General features: G+C 39.5%; 2 protein-coding genes across 5 annotated transcripts in view; one reads left to right on the forward strand and one right to left on the reverse strand.

The window, feature by feature from the left end:
* Positions 1–6,151, reverse strand: part of fstl5 (follistatin-like 5) — a 113,946-nt gene extending 107,795 nt beyond the window's left edge. For 3 of the 4 annotated variants that reach the window (XM_035426494.1, XM_035426495.1, XM_035426496.1), the window contains exon 1: positions 5,754–6,151. In XM_035426494.1, coding sequence (XP_035282385.1) covers positions 5,754–5,776 — 23 coding nt within the window. In that variant the 5' untranslated portion in view covers positions 5,777–6,151. The remainder of the gene's footprint in view (positions 1–5,753) is intronic. The other variant, XM_035426493.1, reaches the window with a different exon arrangement.
* Positions 6,152–11,062: 4,911 nt separating this feature from the next.
* On the forward strand, positions 11,063–18,574 carry LOC118231344 (dihydropteridine reductase-like). The gene is made up of 7 exons (XM_035425054.1): positions 11,063–11,223; positions 11,541–11,633; positions 12,027–12,123; positions 12,488–12,628; positions 15,311–15,419; positions 16,754–16,837; positions 18,102–18,574. The coding sequence occupies exons 1-7, from the start codon at positions 11,131–11,133 to the stop codon at positions 18,205–18,207; spliced, it is 723 nt and encodes a 240-aa protein (XP_035280945.1). The 5' UTR covers positions 11,063–11,130; the 3' UTR covers positions 18,208–18,574.
* Positions 18,575–20,396: the final 1,822 nt, after the last annotated feature.

Here is a 20,396-nt window from a genome sequence, read left to right on the forward strand (position 1 = left end):
CCCTGGGTTTTTTTTTTGCTTGTTCTTGAATTTTTATCCAACACAAGCCCATAATCAGATTCAGGCATGAGCCAGCGTGTTCTCGGTTTCGTGATGGTCTCAGACAGAATTTTTTTTTGCTTTATCTTTCAACAGAACACCTCCTGGGTGCTGACGTCGAGGAGTGTTTCTCACACGCTGGGCCTAGACTGTGGCTTTAGTGAGGAAAGGACCGGATAGAGCATCACGTTTAGCCCTGTCACCCGATCTTAACCCCGGGCATCGCACGTGCACCTCGTTAAAAGAGAGCGAGGAGGGCGTCACGCAGAGCCGACTGTGGGGTTTTAATAAGTGTCCGTCTCACTTTACGTGCTCGCTAAATGTCTGATGGGACCGAGACTGTTCCCAGACAATAACAGACATAACAAGATGTGTCGATTTGTAAATCTGAAATTAAAATACTGAATAGCATTTTCATTCGAAATCCCTTCAAAGGCTCTCATTGTACACACATCCGTTGAGCACACACACACACGCACACGTACACACAGAGTTCATGTGCGAACGACGACTTCTAGACACAAGAAAGGCTGTTATTAGGGTTGTGTGGGATAAGTGGGTGGAGTGCTTGACGTGTCTGTAAATTCCTGGGTGTGATGTCACAGTGGACAAACAACTGGTTGCTGTCAGAGACCACTGTAACTTCAGGCAGTACATGCTCAGTAAGACAGAAGAATATGGCATCAGGATTTGGGTGGCATGTGACACGAGATCCAGTTAAGCCTGACTACAACAACAAGGTGAACGTGAACAGGTGAACAATGTTGAATAAGCTCACAGGAACACACAGCAATAACATACAACCTTTGACCAATCATTTACAATAGCATCACTGTGTCTGCAAACAGTAGAAAACACTAAAATGTGAGAAGTGGTAGTGTATATGGATAAGATTATTCATGTTCATGGCATTTTTTATTTTTTTTATATTGGCTAATAACAAGGTTTTCTTTCAGGAAAAATTACGATTGACTCTCTGGGTTGAATTTGTAATGCATATAAAAGTTGTAAATTTGTTCATTACGTCAAGTCATGAAGATGAACAAAATATCTAGGAAGTGCATGCACGATACAAAGACATAATCAGACAGAACAGATGCATCCTACATCTATCATGGGCAATACAGGCCTAATTAATAAGGTGCTGAAAAATGTGTGTTATGAATGTGAATGGTGTATCATGCAATAAATGTGGTCTTTATAGACTGTTAAGTGAGAACTTGTCAATCTCATAGCTGTAGCTGACTGACTAGGTGATAATTAAGGTAAAATATCACTGGAGGGTTAAATGCCTAGTATGACTATAACCTGGGAACGTAACTGCTGTAAGTGATCTATGAACATATTGGAAGGGTTATGAAGGGAAGTTTGGCTGTGCTATAAAATAGTTCTCACCTGAAAAGTATTTTATTTAAGCGGACTGACTGCCCAAAAATAAAACTGACTGGTTACTAAATTTGTTTATATGTAGCTGGGTATATTTTTCCTGTAACATGTTGTATCGACATTTCGATGATTAAAAATGAAACTGAGCAGAAAAGTGTGGATCACAACAGGGCTAAGTCGCCTAAAGCCCAACCTTAATCATTGAAAGGTAATCTTTTATTAATCCTTCCTGGGAAATCAAATCTCTGTGAAAACAAACATGCTCAATAATACTGAAGTGATTAAAAAGAAGCATGTATCAGTTGTGCTATTCAAACCACTGGGACTTGACAATTTAACGCACTGAATGCCACAAATGCCTTCTGGCCTCTTAGGACAAATCAGAGTAAAAAATTCTAACTGCATATTGTGACATTCATGCCCCAGGAACTCTGTATCCTTAAATCAGGGAAACAAATTAAATACCAACTTCTCCAATGCACTTGCCTGTGAGTTCAGTCACACAGGACTGCTGTAAGGAAAACAGCACCAGTCAGAGGGTCGCTATCCTTCAATGATGAAAACCGGTAGTCTGAAGGAACCTGGGATTTTTCCAGAAGGAACTAATGCCAATTCGAGGAATTTACACCTACCCTAGCCCTTTAAAAGCCTAATTCTGTCCGACCACTGTGGATTCCCAATCATGGCTAGCTAACACAACAGCCGAAACTGAAACCGGTGATCAGACACCGGCCTTTAGCCACAATGAGCTCACAGTAGCCGAATGCCATGAAAATGTTCTGGAATTTATATTACAGCCTACAGGTCTTTCTCTCCAAATTGCCAGAGTGCAATTGGAGCGCAATGGCTCGTTGTTAAGTGTCAAATGGTTAAAGTGGTCGATATACCGCTGCCTTCCCCTTCAGATTTCAGCTCGGCCTCCTGGACTATGATATTAGGTTGTCTGCATTTAACTCTTGGGAGAAGGAAGGAAAAGAAAGGAAACCTGATTAAAAGTCTTAATCACACAAAAGCAGTCTAAGATTACGTAACTGAATAAAGTGTGTGATAGCAGCATGCATTCTCAGAGTATAGCATGCTTCAGCAATTTTAATCATGTTCATAGCATTACAGTCTTTTTTTATTTTTTATTTTTTACTTTATTTCTTAGACCCAATAGCATAATTCTCTAGACTCTACCCATGCCAATGCCCTCCTGCTGTAATGTCAATTAGGTTCACTTTCAGATCAACTATAAGGAAATTCAATCTGAGCAGAAATTGTATATCTTCTGCGTAAAAGAAAAATGTTTGGAGGAAAAGTATCCATTTTGTCTTCTTATTGTTAATTCTGCACAATGGAAAGCTTATAAGATAGAAAGCATGCCCAAATAATACATAATATGTGAGGTGTAAAGTGTTCACAGACTAAACCCATAAATTGGTATCTTTTCCCTGTAGTTTGTGTTAACATGGTAATGGCAAATGATACTGACTGTAAAAGTCACAGTTCACAGCACATAGTGCGAATTCAGTGAAAATCAATTATTCTCACACGTTTCATCCATACATACACTTTCTTTTCATACTGCTGGGAAATATGAGCCGTGAAAATGAACAAGAGTGAAGATCACTGAAGTTTTCTCATTCTATTCTCTGCTGGTGTGCTGTGAGTTTCTAATCAGTCAATGGTGCATGCCTTGTAAGAGGGCTAGGCCGTAGTTTGCTAATTGAGTCCTAATGACCAGCTGCATTATCATTCGGAAAAGGCGGGCACATTAGTATGCATATGCAAATTCACACGGTGACCCCCTTCCCCTTTCAGAACGCATTACGCAACGCTCGCAGTGCACGTGCTGTCGCAAGAACGACCAAGCAAGCACGTCGACATTTGGCAGTTGCTGCAATGTTAAATCATTCACAAAATGCAGCCATTAAAATGTGATGCTTCACTAGACCATCAGGGATTATTAATGTCAACATTTGGAGCTTCAAACACACAGCAGAGAGACAACGGGGGGTATTATCTCTGTGCCCCGCCCCTATGATAAGCGTTCCATTTATTACTGGCTGGCTACCCACGCCTCAATCGCAAATGCCGCTGAACATAGTCTGCAGCTTTGGCTGACATGAGGAAGCCCCAATGTTTTGCCTCCTAAATAAGGGAAGGAAGATTCACATGGAGCTCAGTACAGCCCAACTCCACACAGGTCAGCTCGTCTAAAGTAGAACATCTCATTTCCATAGCATTATCAAAATCAGGGCTCTGAAGTTAATTTCTAATGAAAAACTGAATGTGATCATGTTCCAATGGCAGTTCCCAGTGGCAGTTCCCAATAGCCTCCTTAAAAAACCTCCATTTAATTTCAGCATGGTGCAGTTTAATATATCAATACATGGGTAGCAAATGAAAACTGCTGTTATGCTTACGCGACTACCGACACTTTATCTAACATCCCACTACTTCTCATTAACACTACTTAACACCCCCCCTCCCCCCCAAGCCCGCCCACTTTTGTACATAGGGGTTACTTAATTATGAATGTATATGCTGTCTTTATGTATCACATGTTGGCTTACAATTTTATGCTGTCCAAAAACCTTTAAACAACCTTAAAAACAACAGACAGCCACATGTCCTGATTTCAAATATTACTGGTCGCACATGTGCGATCTTACATTGCAAATCAGTCTGGATAACAAGTCTGCTTAACAAAAAGTAATGTCATTTAATGTAATGTAATGATGAGTCCATGTCAGGCATCCAAGTGCATTGTATTTATCAATGCAGAAAGCTTCCTCTCAAACGTGGAAATCATGGGGGTCCTCTATCACAGTCAACCATTTGTGGAATCCCCAATGCTGGCAGAAGCACATGGACAATAGGGAGGAAATACTCAAGAATTGTTCCTTTCACACATATAGGCAAGCCGTTACTGAATTAATTCATCATTATGGGGACCATTTTAAATATGCAGTCCCCATAGGAAAACTGTATACATTTAATGATTAATGACTGGTTTAATATAGCTGACTGAAAATATTGGGATGTTGGTCAGACAGACGTCATGCAGCATGTCTTTTTGGCCGGCACATTTTGAAAACAGGAATGGAAATATCTCCACATTTCTGTTTTAAAAATTAAAAATAAATCCGTGTACATATTGGAGGACCAGATGGCATGTGATGCCATCAGAACATGGTGCATCTTTAATCACCTATGACTTCTAAGTTCAAATTTTGCAATGGAAAGACATCACCAAATAAAATGTAAAACAGAGTAGGGAAATAATAAATAGTTTATTTACCTACAGTATATGAATTTGGAGGAGCTAGCTAGGGATTCAAACCTTTGCCCAGAACGTTCCAATCGAGTTCCACTCTGTGGTAAACTATGCGTGGTTATGAAGTTCACCATTTGCGGTGAGGGTTTCAGTGGCATAATATTTCAAAACAAAATTTGAATCTGTTGGCAGTGCACCTCACAGTTGTGATGGACAGTTCAGCTCTTTGTTTTCAGACCCTTGTTTCTTTGACACAAGTCGCAGGGTATCAAAATGTCGAGCAGACCGCTGTCAAAGAAATACACTGAAAAGTAGATATAACAAATATTAACTCTGCACAAACGAGAGCCAAATCACAGCCTCTTACTGCAAGGGGTTGTGACTTCTGAGCGGGGAAAATGCACGAAAACATGAAAGCGCAATTACTTGTGATACAACTACAAGCGATAGGCTGGAAAAAAGCGATGAACCCGAAACAGTGAGTACATGGAAGAACTCAGCAGGGGGAATAAACGCTATAATCCGCGTGACGGTGGTGGGGCTTAGTGAGCTCTGAAAGAAAATCACACACAAAGCATTCTGCTGCTTAAATAACGCTTAAAGAACAACACTAGCTATTCAGAACTCTCGAATGTCGTTGATGAATGACTAATCTAATGTTTCATAATGTAAGCGTTAATTGTATTTCGAAAATACATGTCGTAAAAGCGCGTTTCTCAACTTTAGACCCTCCATAGGTCCTGTAGACTCATATACGACATTTAAAGTATCAGAGTTGTACTACTGTATGGGAAAGGGAGAAAGATTAGATTTTAATGTCAGGCGGCTTTATAAGCATCCACGATGCCAGTCGTCAAAAGACGCGTTTATCGTAAATTAGCGAACTTTGCAACACACTAAACAAGTTTATTTCTTTCTATGAACACTCGTTCGCGAGTGTCGTGCTTGGTGGATAATGCAAGCGAGTCTTGGATGATATGCGGACGGAAGAATTGAATTGTTTTTTATGCTTGTATCCCAGTATTGCATATAATTACATTATTGTATGATATATTTTGTAATTTACCTGATCGTGCAGTCACAAGGCATCCAGTAGGCTGCAATATTTCCAAGAGAGACTTACAGAGCAGAAAACGAAAACATTAAAAAAGAATAGTTTAAAACCAACAGTGTCTCAAGCGGGGACTCGGTGTATTCCACAATTTGTTTTAAGGCATCCGCGTTCGTATAAATCCGTAATAGAAGCTGATGACCATATAAACTGTATTCCTTCAGGGGCGATGCCGTTTGTGAACAAGGGATCCTGATTTCAGCACCAGTAGTTCAGTGGACAGCTCCTGTGTAAAACTCGTCTCACCTCTCCGTCTGGGGTCTCCAGTATCACTGAAACACAGACTACTGGCTCAGACCTCACCTACTGCCTACGTCCTGAGCGGCTTAACATAGGCTCACATCATCCACCAATGAACAAGCCCGCATAATGAAACGGAGCCTGAACTGTCAGTTGCTGTGACAGACTTCAGCTGCTAAGACATTTCGAGCAGTGAAATTAGAATGGTTTGCTTTTATAATAATGGACATTCAACAAATCCATCCTGTAAAGATACCTGTCGCGGTCTTCTGAAAAAACATCAACAGTGCCTTGAAATATTATCGCCTGCAGGAAGAAGAAGTGGATTTTAACATTTGGAGTTTACGGTTCGTTTCTGTTCTTGACTGACGCACATTCCAGAGTTTGCTATAAAGGGTACTGTAAGTTCATACAGCATTCTCTCACTTGCTGTTGAAAGCAGATAATCTGCTTTCCTAAAGGAGAACCTACAACAGTCGAGGCAAACAAGTACGACATGTTAATCAAAGTTATTACAAAGAGACTACGTTTGACATTTTACATAATAGGCTATACCAGCATTCATCTATATACGTCTAATGATAAGCTAACGACAATGGTCAACGCATACAGTCGAAATTATGTTCTGAAGGTGTGACGTATCACCTTTATGGACATTAGGCTACATACTCAGGTATAGTTTATAAATAGTTAAAAACATTGATCAAAACAATAAAAAACACACAAACGTTAAATTATTAATAGATCTAGTACACTCTATTGGTCATCAATTATCCATGCTGTCTTCCCAAGTGTCAAATGGTTGGGACATGATTTATGGTTTAAATAAGTAACATTGCGCCATTATTTCCCCCGAAGTCTGTTATTCGCCTCCAAACTGAAACCCAGTCCAGCACACCAAGGTGCTGGAGTGATTACAGCTATTCATCACACTTAATTAATGTCTTGCATACAAAACAGATATAAATATTAAGAAAAGCCCCAATGTTGCAAAGAGAGTACTGACTGAACTGCTATAACGGATTTATTAAAATGTTTGTTCTATTTTCTTTATATTTTTTATTTTTTTAATTAAGTGGATACGGTTATCGGGGATATATATTTCACTCATTGGAATGTGTTATGTATACATATGTTTGTGTTGGTTATGGAGACACATAGAGTACAAGCTGACCACAACAAGATTGGTCTTGAAAATCTAAATCATCATTGCCCAAATTGCTTTTTGTTCTTTCTTTTGTAAGCATGGGTATCACATTTTTGTGAAAAATGCGATTGTGATAATACATTTTGAAAAGGCAAATTGGTTATTACATTCATTCATAATCATTCACTATAAAATACATACTGTTCAAAACTATATGCTGATTTCTCTGAGGTTATTATACTATACCACCTGTCTGTCTCTAAAATCTCAAAAAAAAATCGAAAATGGCCTTAAATGCTGAGGAAAAATAATTAAATCTGGTAAGATGTTCTGTGTGACAAATTTGGTCAAAGGCCTTTAATTAAATATGCAAAAAAGAAAACAGTTAGTGCAGTAGGATTTATACCCGAGCATATGTTTGTAAGCACTACGAAACAGAAACGCATGCACGCATCCACACGCACGCACGCACATACATTAAATTCTATGCGAATGGCAGCACAGCTGCGCACTCATAAGTGTGACAAGCATTCAGCATCCATGCATGTAAGGTCAATTTCTAATGATCTTGGATACTTTCACCACCATGTGATATTGATATTTGTCTTTCAAGGAATTTGGCGCATTTAATTTCTCTGTAATGATCACGGGTCCACACCCATGTTTGGTGTGCGGAAATAGACACGATGGCAAACCAGGCTTATTCCGGTGTCACTGTGCCTCTGCTCCTCCCACTTATCGCTGCTTCCCTCAGCCAGCGGGTCGCATATCAGCTTACGCTTAGTCTCAATGTGACCACCGGAAGGGAACTGACTCCGGCCATTACCTCTCCCGGTGATCCTGTTCATAACCCAGAGACTCACACCTGCACCTCGAAATGAGGCCAGGTATCACGCGCCACGGCCGCCCGTTCAGCAGGAAGCACGGGCCACAGAGGATGTGGAAATGTAACCGCAGCCACAAAGCAGTGTCAGAGATAAAGGAGCTTTAGTGGATTTATTTTCTGTCAGAGCTCCCAAGCCATTTTGGCCAGTAGGAAAGATTAGTTTCCTGTGTGTTACTGAAAATATTATGTGGTCCTGTGGAACATTTTGGTACAGTATGAGCCACTGAAAACTGAAATAATTTTTTTCCTTGCCATTTTCTAAATAAAATTGGTCAGTTCGTTTTCTGAATTTCAAACATTCATAAAATGAATTCCTGGGTACATCACTACCATGTAAAGAACTCAATCATAACCCTCTGTAATTTATTTTTTATTTTATTTTGTTTTATTTTTGCAAAGTCTTCCTACTTCCTATTGTGTTGAAAGTTGACGAATAAAATCTTATAATAGAATGACTCAGCTGTGTTAAAACCTTTTAAATCAGGGTTTATGATGACATCTAGTGGCAAAATTTAAGAACTGTTTCGTTTAACTTAAGTAAACTCATGCAATTAGGAAAATTTAGGAGAGACTTTTTTCAGGTAAAATGATTGTGTACAGTAGTTTTTTTTTCTGAGGATAATACATGCCAGCTGTTTCTCTGAGGCAGGGAAACAGCTAAAAATGTCAGTCAAGAGAATTTTTTAATTAAACCAATAATGCCTTGCTTTTTCCTATTTATGTACATTAAACCCCTTATTCAGCTAACTGGGTGGTTCATCCTGTGGTTGAGTTGGATTACTGCAATGACACTATTCCAGTGTGTGGATGGGCCTCGTGGTTTGTGGTAGAATTTGGACTGTGTGATGAACCAGTCGTCTGGCTGCCTATTTGGCTCTGCTTTCTCTTTGCAGGAGCCTGGTAGTCAGAATTGAGTGGTTTGTCATTGCAAATTGGTTGCACCTGTAGATGTGACTGCTTGGGGTTTAAGAGGGCTGCCGTTTGTCCCATTTTGGTTCTTGCATTTGGCCTGCTCTCCAAGCAGTTCATTTTTGTGGTTTGAGTGTGAGTGTACATATAGATATAGATATAGATATAGATAGGTGACAAATTAAGTGAAAACCTGATTAAATCAGTGGAGAAACATAAAGAATGCAGATGCTTCCATACAGATACTGCACGATATAATTAAGCAATTAACGTCCTATCATGCTCTGTGGCATGTATAAAAATGCTGAGCCAAGAGAATGGTATGGTACTCTCATGAATGCTTGACCCCACAGTGAGGGGGTCCAGTGGCTCTGTTATGCTGCGGGGGGCATTTTCTTTGCATGGTTCGGGTACACTTGTGCTCTTAGATGATGCATCTTATCCTATGATGAAAAATTTCTATCCTGATGGGAGTGGTCTCTTCCAGGATGACGATTCCCCCATCACAGGGCACAAGGGGTCACTGAATGGTTTTGATGAGTATGAAAATGATGTGAGTCATATGCTATGGCCTTCGCGGTCACCAGATCTCAACCCAGTTGGACACCTATGGGAGATTTTGGACTGACATGTTCAACAGCGCTCACCATCATCAAAGCAGCAAATGAGGGAAAATCTTTTGGAAGAATGCTGTTCCATCTCTCCAGTAGAGGTCCAGACACTAGAATCTATGTCAAGGTTAATTGACGCTGTTCTGGCGGCTTGTGGCGATCCAACACCTAACAAAGAGGCTGTATGTTGGTTTTTCCTTTAATTTGTCACCAGTCTGTGTATGTGTATATAGCCTATGTATAGTAAAATAGATGTGTAGTAAAAGTTGAATCCACTGGTTTCGTGGCAGTTGATGAAATTGGGTGCACCCTGTCCGGAACACTCTTCAAAAGTTTAATATCCTGCCATGTCTAAAACACAGTCATTCATTATTATACTGGCTAGTTGCCATGCGTCCGATGCCATACAGATAAAATCGTGTCTCCAATCAGAAAACATCCGTTATCAGTTCAGCATTGGACAATTTCTCCAGACAAAAAGCTACAAAAAATTGTAGTAATAATAATAATTATTATTATTATTATTATTATTATTATTATTATTATTATTATTATTATTATTATAATAAGCAGGAAAGAACGGTTTCTACATCCATTTGCCAAACGATGTTGGGAGAAGATTATTTATTTTTTAGACAAAAACAGTTAGATCATGTGAAGAATAGATTATATGTGAGTTTAACTAATTAATTAGCAACACAACCAAATAGTCATCTTTATAATAAAACAGAACTCCCAAAGAAGATAGTTCATTTCAAAACAAACTATTAACAAACATCTTATAACTTTTTTAATAAATAATTATTTTTCTGTTGGATGTATGTAGGCTATTTGTCAGTCCGCGTTTGAACCACATTGGGAGCTGTAGTCTAGCTAGACCCCAGTAATCTATCGCAAACTTTTTTCACATACACAATTTGCCAAGCGATTATTGCCGTAGTGTTTTTACTACATTTATATACGACAGCCATTTACTTCAAATGTAACAAAGCAAATAAGTCAAGATGAAATACAACCATCGTGTCAAATCCTCTACAATGCATTAGCAGTGGGTAGGAGGGACTTCAAGAGATGCTTTGCATGGTTGCCATGTTCTATGAAAATCTTCAAAAACTGAATAAATTCAAAGAGGATATGCTGTGCAAACTGTTCTTTTATATATATTTATGTTCTACGAACATGTTGTGCTAGAAACTGTCGTCTCCTCTGGTCCTGTGCATCCACACGGAGAGCTGGTTTTTGTTTTCACTTCAGCGACCTGTTTTCCGTGGAACTAAAAAATTAGGTGAGTTTATCAGGGAATGTAAGCGTTGTAATTCATCTATTTATAAGTGTCATTGTTGAAAACAAGCATATCGTGGCTTTTTTACCCAAGGGTTGGTGTCGAATCGCTATTATTGCTAACGAGTCATAAATAGAGGAATTTATAACGTGTCTGGCAACCCAGTGCTATGCAATCACCGGGTGGTTCTCTATGGGCCAAGTAGCGGGACGGCTACAAGAGCAGTCATTGGGGTGCGTTGATAGAGTGAGCTGGCAATGGCAGCTGTCGAAGCACATCGAGTTTTTGTCTATGGAGGAAGGGGCGCTCTGGGCTCAAAATGTGTCGAGTATTTCAAGTCCAAAGGCTGGGTAAGACCCTTTAGCAGATGATTGTAATTTATTTTTCCAACGCACCTCGAGCACATGTATCATAACTCAAGTTCGTATTTTACATTTAACAGGTGTCAGAAATAATGCCGTATATCATGGTATTATATCACACGTATTATAAACAGCAGATTTTTGTATGGCTATGATTCCGTTTTTTTTTTCTTCCATTTTAATTTTGAAAGCCAAAAAGGCATTTCTAAAACAAAAATGTATTCTAAGAAAGTGCAACAATTTTTACGGTGAAGTTTTATTTGGTTTGTGTGTGTGGCTTTAATTTTTATTTATTTTTATTGCAGTGGGTAGCATGTATTGATATTGCATCTAATGAAAACGCAGACGCAAACGTGCTTGTCCAGCTGTCTGATTCGTTTACTGATCAAGCGGAGCAGGTAGGTGGAGCGTTTCACCCTCTGCGTCAGTGATGACGGTTATTGTTTCTTTTCCATATAGTCCAGATGCCAAGGATACAGCTATTATAAAGTCGTCTCTTTGCCGGTTAAAACGAGGCATTATTGGCATTATGTGCTGTGCAGTTTCGTATTCCAGAAAAGCCAGAGAGAAAACTGACCAACAACACATAGACATGTAAAAGTGTAAGATGTTTCTGATGGTTATATTTATGCTTTTGCACGTTGAATTTTTGCTAAACAATACCAGAAATGGGGACTGTCTCCACGTACTGTAATAAAGTTTCATCATAGCCAATGATGAAACACATCATGTGTGGTTTTACTGTGGGCCACACTGTCAGCTCTGTTTAATCTGCGTCGCTCTTGCTGCAGGTGACAGCAGATGTCTCCCGGTTGCTGGGAGATGCAAAAGTAGATGCTATCCTTTGTGTGGCTGGGGGCTGGGCTGGTGGAAATGCCAGCGATAAAGGTCAGGATCACAGAGGCGGCCAAACCTGCCAGAGAGATTAGCCTTAATTAAGATGATTTTTGTTATCCAGTGTGACTTCCAGAAAATGTGTTTATGTAAAAAGCAAGGCATTCATATATCAAATGTCACATTTCACTTGACAGTTATCTGAGGGTATGCAGCTATGCTGCCCTAGGCAATCATAGGGAAATAATAAATGTTTCATTTGTGCATATGCATGTAAATATAATTGTGTCATTTATCATATAGCAAATGATTATACATATTAACTATTTTTATTGGTTAAACTATAACAATCTATAATCACAGTAGTTGAAAAGTATTCAGGAAGAATGTTTTCTTCTGTTTTGCTCATTCTGTTAAGCGCTGTACAAGAACACTGACCAAATGTGGAAGCAGAGTGTCTGGACCTCGGTCATTTCTGCTCACCTGGCCACCAAACACCTGAAGGAGGGGGGTCTTCTGACTTTGCCAGGCGCCAAAGCATCCCTGGCTGGAACCCCTGGTAGGACTACTTATTAAGCTCCCACTGGTCATGTTATGTTTTTTTTTCTGTACTGTGCCCTCTCTCCCATTCTCTCATTCAGACTTTGACATTTGACTGCTCTTGTGTACACAAGCTCCCAGAAAACAAGTCAACGCTTGAGCAATAGGTCCTGGAGGACAGAATCCTAGTTTGTCAGTCAGCTGTAAACTGAAACGCTAAAGCTAACCGCAGATCCTCTGGTACTGAAGCTCGGAAGCTAACGGAGGATCCCTTGGTAAAATGAATTGTGAATGCTAACAATAGATTCCCGAGTAAACTGAAGCGCTAACGTTTTACCAGCTTTATATTGTTTGGCCAATGGACAGTAGTTGGTTTGGGACAGATATTTTATTTTATTTATTATTTATGCTATATTTTATTAATTTATTTATAGAAAGGATTAAGCGCGGTAGTGTAATTTGTAGTCCATATCAGCATCATTGGATGTTTTGATGTGATCTCATTGGGGAAGTGTTTTTGAGGTTAAGGCCAAACAAATCCTGTGTTGTAAGTGGTGTAATCAAATTATGTTAAACATGGAGTCCTCATAGCCTGCAGCTACTTTTTTTTTACTCAGGCAACTGTGTGGGACTCCAACCTCAAAAGACTAGAACTGAGTACGTATGACTCCATTCTAAAAAGACTGGAAATGAGCATGTAGGACTGCAGCCTCACAAGACTAGAACTGAGCATGTAGGACCCCAGCCTCATAAGACTAGAACTGAGAATCTCACCCTTTCAGAATCCCCCTCCAGGCCAGAACAGGAGGGTGACTCAGCACATTGAGTTACCATGTGGTCCTTATTAAGTGCACACATTTTGATCAGTGAGTGGCCCACATGTGATCCAGCTATGCTCCAAAAAACAGCTTTCTGTGAAGAGAGAGTTTTTGAGGGGAAAAAAACATTTTTTTGAACAATAATTTGTTTGGGATGTGCTGGATCGATTCTTTACTGGAATGAACTTCCATGTACTGTTATGCATTTTAAAGGCATGCATCCAAAACCCCAGATTTTTTTATACGATATGCTCGAATATAACACACACAGGTTAATTGGGAAACAATAGTCCAGGCCTTTTGTGTTCTGGAGTAACAATGTACAGATGGCTACATCTTAGGGTCATTATTCTTTATTTTAAAATACAGAATGCACACTTTTCTCAGCAACTGCGAGGGGTGAAATTTCAGCACCAAAAGCCGACCCTCATTAGACTATTTTAGCCTGTTTAGTTTCAGAAATTATGTTTTAAATGGCCCAAAGTTGCGTAGGGTGTGACTTCTTTTAGTGCCCTTGCTTTTCACTCCCGTGAGGATTCTTCAAAACATTTTCTCCAACAGACCCAGTGTAGGGTCACCAGTGTCTCTAGTTCTCCACCTGTTTCCACCTCTCGACAAAGATGTCAAATTAGCTGCATTTATCATGTAGCATATATCAAACGGAGAAGCCTTATGAGCCCCTTTCATTAAAATGTTGGTTAAGAACTGCTACTTGCTCTTTTCAGATTAGAGCAAGGTGTTGGTGTGGGAAAGAGTGCTAGATGCATTCCATTGCAGATTTAGGAATGGTTCAACCATGTGCCAAGGAACTCAGTACTGACCTCTGACCTGTGGTTTTGACCTTGTCCTAACCACAAGTGGTAGCACATTTCTAAGAGTAAATGTTCTGATATAGTATCTATTGGATATTAGCATTGAAAAATGGTGTGTCCGTTTGAGTAAAATAAAAATATCAATGGGTCAATCTGTAAAATGTAAGAATCCACTTCCGGTAATTGTATCTTCTGAATGATAAGTCTAGACACCAGGCTCATTTATCTATTATAATGTGAAACAGTGAGGTGGAATCACTGCATGAGTTTTTAAAACTGTGTCCAATGATTGGCTGCTCCACCCCCTGTTCTCATTGGTCTGTACTTAAAAGGAAGCAGCCTTTAGTGAGCAATAAAATGTGTGACAGAAAAAATAGTTTTGCAGATGAAAATCTGGAATTGTTTTAAGGAGGCTGTTGATAATAGGCTCCAGACCCCACCCCCTACCACTATCTTCAGTGGGGGAGGGGTGTAGCATAGTAAATTCCTCTGAAACAAGCTTTTACCTCACATTTCAACCATCATCCACCAAGCAATTGCATCAAAATCCAATCAATGCAACAGTGAATCACTTCAATCCAGAAAAATGGAACTTCTACATCGCATCTGAAGCTGTCACATTAGGCATGACTGCGGTTTCTAATCAACTTTAAAAAAACTTTTAAAAAAACATAATTTGTGCATTTCTATTGCAACCCAATCTGGTTTCAATTAGGGTTGGTATTTATTTTGAGCAATTACAGATTCTTCTGTGTGGGATTCCATGCATAATGTAAAAGACAAAGGGTTTAAAAACTTTTGCAAGGTTTGGGTTTAACTAATTCCACAGTCTACTGAACCTTCTTGCATATCGAATGAATGCACACAGTATGGCTGAACAACTCTATTCTCCCGACAGATTCATCCATACTGAGTGCCTGATTGCCATCAGTCCGTGCTGTGTAATTATTTTTGCCTCCTGTGGAATTGTGGGATTCAGTATTAGCTGTTTCGCCTGTGCGAGGATTTGGGGCGTTGCCTCTGTGTGCCCCTGTGCCCTCCTCACGGGGTGTGTGCCCGTCTCTCCCCAAGGTATGATCGGGTACGGCATGGCCAAGGCTGCTGTTCACCAGCTGTGCCAGAGCCTGGCTGGAGACGATGGTGGCATGCCCCCGCGTGCCACAGCAGTTGCCATTCTACCGTAAGTACCGCGACAGAGACGATCTCCCCCTTTCCTTTGGCACACAAACATAGAAGCTCATTCACATTCACCGTAATCGCACGTGTAATTCTGGGACAATTCTGTGTCGCACAGCCCAAGGAAAAATATAGGATAATTTTCATACTTTCCAAAAATCAGACCTCCTACAATGGTGCAATATCATTCAAGAAGAACCAATGGCATTTCCTGTCTGAAAGTCGCATAAAAAGACAAAGCTTCAGTGTCCACTTAGCTGGCTATATCCATCACCAAAACCTACCGTCAGATACAGCACAACAAAAATGTCTTTTCCCCTTTCGAGTTATGGTCCTATTCCATATTAAACAGGCTATATTTTCGGCAGGTATTGTGCTTTGTAGCAGGTAATTATATTGTAACATTTCTGCTGAATTGCATCATGGTTCACAGTTGTTGTTCTTAAGGCAGTTGAGTTGTGTTCAGTTCTTCTCCTAAGTTCTGGTTCACAGTTGTTGTTTTTAAGGGAGTTGAGTTGTGTTCAGTTCTTCTCTTCAGTTCTCTGACACATCTGGTCAGCATTATCACCGTGAGTTTGCAGTTTCACCAGAGACAGCCGGTGGCATTTGATGGGCATTCTTTGCTTTTTCCAAAATCCCTCAGTTGTGTGAGCTCAATAGTGTAGCATGAGAAAGAAAAAATATCTTTTTTAAAAGAACCCTCCCTCTCCTAGACATTTCTTGTGAATTATTTTTTGAATGATTTATATGATGAACACTATCTTCTTATCTGCAGTAAAACAACTATTGACATTGTGGGGGGGTTGGGTGAATGGACGAATGGAAATGGTCGCTGCATACTGCAGATTCGTCAATGATACATGCAGTCTAAGAAGCAACTAATGGTTATTGTATTAAAATGTGAAACCCAAAGAAAATGTTGGATTTACATCAACAGAATCTGTAAATCAGAATTATAATAATACTTATAGAATCATACAAGTAATTTGATGGGAATGTGAATTACCTTTATGTCCAATTAAATGGTTTTAATTAGCTTATCGTTTTTCCTGAAGCCATGAATTTGAAGCCGCAGTAGGATAAGGATGCCGATCGGTATCTGCGTGGTGAATTACAGTAGGAGTGATGTTCAGAGGACACTGCTGGTGCTGCAATACTTTGCCTTATGAGAAATTGATAGTGTTGCCTGGGACTGCAGCACCCATGGTTTGCGTTCTGAATTTTTATTGTTCATTAAAGCGTTCATTACAGGTCACTGAATTTATTTCAGTCCGGCCCCAATCAGTCCCGCTTATGTTCGGCTTAGTTTCTGTTCACTGCTGTGTGTGCCTTCCGCAGCGTTACCTTGGACACGCCAATGAACAGGAAATGGATGCCTGACGCAGACTTCGGGTCCTGGACGCCACTGGACTACGTGGCCGAGTGAGTGTGATGTCGCAGGCGAACCTGCTGTGAGAGGATCTTTGTGTGTTATGAAAGACTGTTACCATGGCTGGTCAATTTTGGGCGGTAGCAGTAACACTGGGGTTGGACCAGTATCTCTGCTTCGTCATTGAGCTTCCGTACAAGGCTCTCACCTGGATTAATATTACAGGAGGACAAGAGACTTTTGAAATACAGAGCTCTTATCCAGAGTTCGTCGCTCTGGATAAGAGCGTCTGCCAAATGCCTGTAATGTAATGTAATGAAATGTAGCCTGAACGTATTTTTAAGTGAGGATTTTATGTCAGAGATTTCCCCTTGTCTTACAGAGCTGAAGAGCAGTAAGCACTCAAATTGTCATAATGGATAATGACTGATTAATATCTTGTTGTGAGAGCAATTTTGTTTTATAATGCAAAAAATTAGTTTTTCTGAACTTTGATGGATTGCACTGGGGACAATATATAAACAGTCATTGTGCTGAATCTATGTGCGTTTGGCCATTTCTGGTGGGGCACTGGATCTCTATGGGCTGAAACAAAACTCACGGCACTCAAGTACCACCAGAAGATGGCACTAGTGGGCTTTCAGATAATGAACCATATGTGGGCTGTTCACAGAACTTTATTTTACATGGTTTTAACTATGAAAACCATCTTTTCAGCAACGTGAACACATATTTGAAGAAAATGATGGTTTATATGGCAAAACATGAGACCTGTAAAAGTACACAGGAACAATTTTAAAAATGGAAAATATTAAATGAGTGCTGCTTGGTGAATTTGGCTATTCGCTAAAGCTTAGACATTGCTTTCCCTGCATGTATTTACATTAATGGTCTCATTAACAAAGACAAGTAGGCTTGTCCAGCTGCTCAGATGAAACAATCCCTTGAGATGGACTTCCTGGGTACAGTAAAACAGTAAATTTCTTGTCCTCATAGTAAACTATTGTATTTGTAGCTCTCAATGTTATTGGTTCTTGCACACTGCACACAGACAAGCTTAGGATTAAGGAGACACGTCACCCTGTGCCACAGAGGGATTTAGACGGAGATTTGATTAAACCGCGTAATCCCGAGAGGCATGGACAAATTTAACCCCGGGGATTAATTTATAAACAAGGGAGTGCAAGAGGAAATGAGGGGTTTGAGTCACGGAATCTCTCACTGGTCTTTCGTCAAAGCTGTGCCTGTTGCATAAATAAAAACATAAATGTGCTTTTATTTTTTTATTAAAGAGAATCCATCTTCTCATTTTTCCAGAACCTTCTACAACTGGGCGACAGGTGTGGGACGCCCGGCGTCGGGTAGCTTGATGCAGCTTGTGACCTCTGGTGGGAAAACCGTGGCCACGCCCATATTTCAGTGAAGAGGACCGTGCCAGGAGTAACCTGTAGGGGGCAGCACCCCCTACGGCGCCTTTAGCCCTCTGGCACGGGTGTTGTAAAACCCACAGAATCAAATGAAGAAGAAAACCCGCTGTCACACCTTATAAACGTACAATGCATTCCAGTTCAGTGGCCTTACTCTGTGTTTATACCTATGTGGGGAGTGTTAATGTTTTATAATGTGATGAAAATTGACCTTGAGACACTGAGTCCATCAATATTACACATCTGTTCTTCGTCAGCCAACGGTATGATTTATTTGCCAGAAAACATACTGCTATGTTGTGTTTTTTATTCAATTCTGTGGTGTATCAAAGCAGTAACCTGAAATAAAAAATTGAAATTGTTGCTGTTTATTTATTTTGCAATGAACAGTTTTAACCATATGAATAAGAATTAATACAATTTTAATAGTACTAACTGCAGTAATTATAACAACAATGAAACAAGTGACCATTTTTATTATTATATAATTAGATAATTTATGATGGATTATATTAATGAAAAATGATGTCATGGAATGTCCCAAATTAGGAATTTTGAGTTCAGGTATAATGAGAAAATGCAGTGTTGTGAATATCAGGTCTTTGCTTTGCCAAAGACTCCAATCAGAATGGTGATATTTCTGAGGTTCTGTGAATATTTTCTGTTTTAAATTGTTACCAAATCTAGCCAGGCTGATGGGATTCTAAGTAAGTGATGCAACTTTCATCAGCTGCACTGATTCTTAATATCACAGGTGCTGTTGTAAAGATGTGTCTGTTATTTTTCATTAACAGATGCAACAGTTACAGCTCTGTAGCTGGTATCCAGTGGAAGTTCATTTAAAGTAACTACTCATTTTTATTGTCATTGTGTGCTCCTATAATTGCATTTTAGAAGCACAGATTTATGGTAATGTATGAATTGAATCCACATTTGAGTGCACAACCTGGAAACATTTTGGCAACTGTTACTTCTGTTTATTTAATATTTAGTAGGAGATTTTAGTGCAGATACAATAGTTTAGAGTACTATCTGAACAATGTAGTTGCTGTGTGTCATAGCCTGGTAGAATCATGAAATGAAAATCATGCATTCTCAGTGAAGTTAACTATCTTTCTTAGATGTATATGTAGTAGGTGCTTTTATATGACTTGGTGTATTTTTAGGCAGTCTGTGTAGCTATTGTCATACGAGCAAGAACTTGTGGCCCTGGTCTAATTATACCAGGTTGCCTTCCAGTAATATTAGCTTTGCGGTCAGTAAATGGAATATCTCACCTTCACAGACCTGATGGCACAAGGTGAAATGAGAAGAGAGACCATTTATTCTCACTTTGTTTTGCTTTGTTTTATAACATTAAGTCACTGCTGGTTTTATTGTCAGACCAGTCCCTGAGTGGCACTGTAGCACTCTCTCATAGATTAAAAAATGTATTTTTTGTCAAATAAATTAGTCTTGCGAAGTATTTATAATATTAGATAACTGTTTTAGAGCATATTTTATGACATGCAATAAATAGTTTGCTTTCTCATAAATTGGTTTCTGAGCCACCAGGTGGCGTATTCTGACCAGTATTCATTCACTTTGTTCCTGTTTTTTTGTTGTGTATATTTAAAAGGCACCTTGAAATGAGATCAAGCACATATGAAACAAGTTTTTGGACATTCTTCCAGAACACTCTATAAATGTAACTTATAGCTCAAATTGTGTATGTGTGAAATTATAATTGGATTCGGACCAAGTTATATTCGAGGAAGCAGCCCCCTGGTTCTCATAAGATCATTTTCTTCACCTTGGCTGTGTGAGAGTGTCACACAAGAAAGCCTTTGGTGGCTAAAAAGAGGGCTTTGTGTGCTAGAAGGTCAGATGCAATATTTATAATGTGTCCCTCATTATTTGTATACATACAGTATGAAAGGAATTGATAAATGATAGCTCTTAAGCCTGTTGTGTCAGTTGTATTATGAATGTTCAAACAGTTGATTCCATGCTCTTTCTAGCTCTTTCTAGCTTCTAGTTGTTGAACTACAGAGGGCATTTACAGTCTTGAAGGGTAGGTCCTCTTTTTTGTAGTAATGCCTATGTTTCAAACCAAAGGTCATGTGACTACAAATAGATTTTCTCTTTAACATGCAGAACACAGTGATTGGCTAAAATGTTTGTCTTATCCCCAGTGCATTCTTGA

Source organism: Anguilla anguilla, chromosome 7 (assembly GCF_013347855.1).
Source record: "Anguilla anguilla isolate fAngAng1 chromosome 7, fAngAng1.pri, whole genome shotgun sequence".
NCBI classification, from domain to species: domain Eukaryota; kingdom Metazoa; phylum Chordata; class Actinopteri; order Anguilliformes; family Anguillidae; genus Anguilla; species Anguilla anguilla.

What these genes read in the sequence shown, in the direction of transcription:
- LOC118231344 (XM_035425054.1), top strand. Translation starts at nt 11,131, where the DNA reads ATGGCAGCTGTCGAAGCACATCGAGTTTTTGTCTATGGAGGAAGGGGC. An exon ending in TGGAAATGCCAGCGATAAAG is followed by an intron (nt 12,124 to 12,487) that starts GTCAGGATCACA and finishes CATTCTGTTAAG; the next exon opens with CGCTGTACAAGAACACTGAC. An exon ending in ACAGCAGTTGCCATTCTACC is followed by an intron (nt 15,420 to 16,753) that starts GTAAGTACCGCG and finishes TGCCTTCCGCAG; the next exon opens with CGTTACCTTGGACACGCCAA.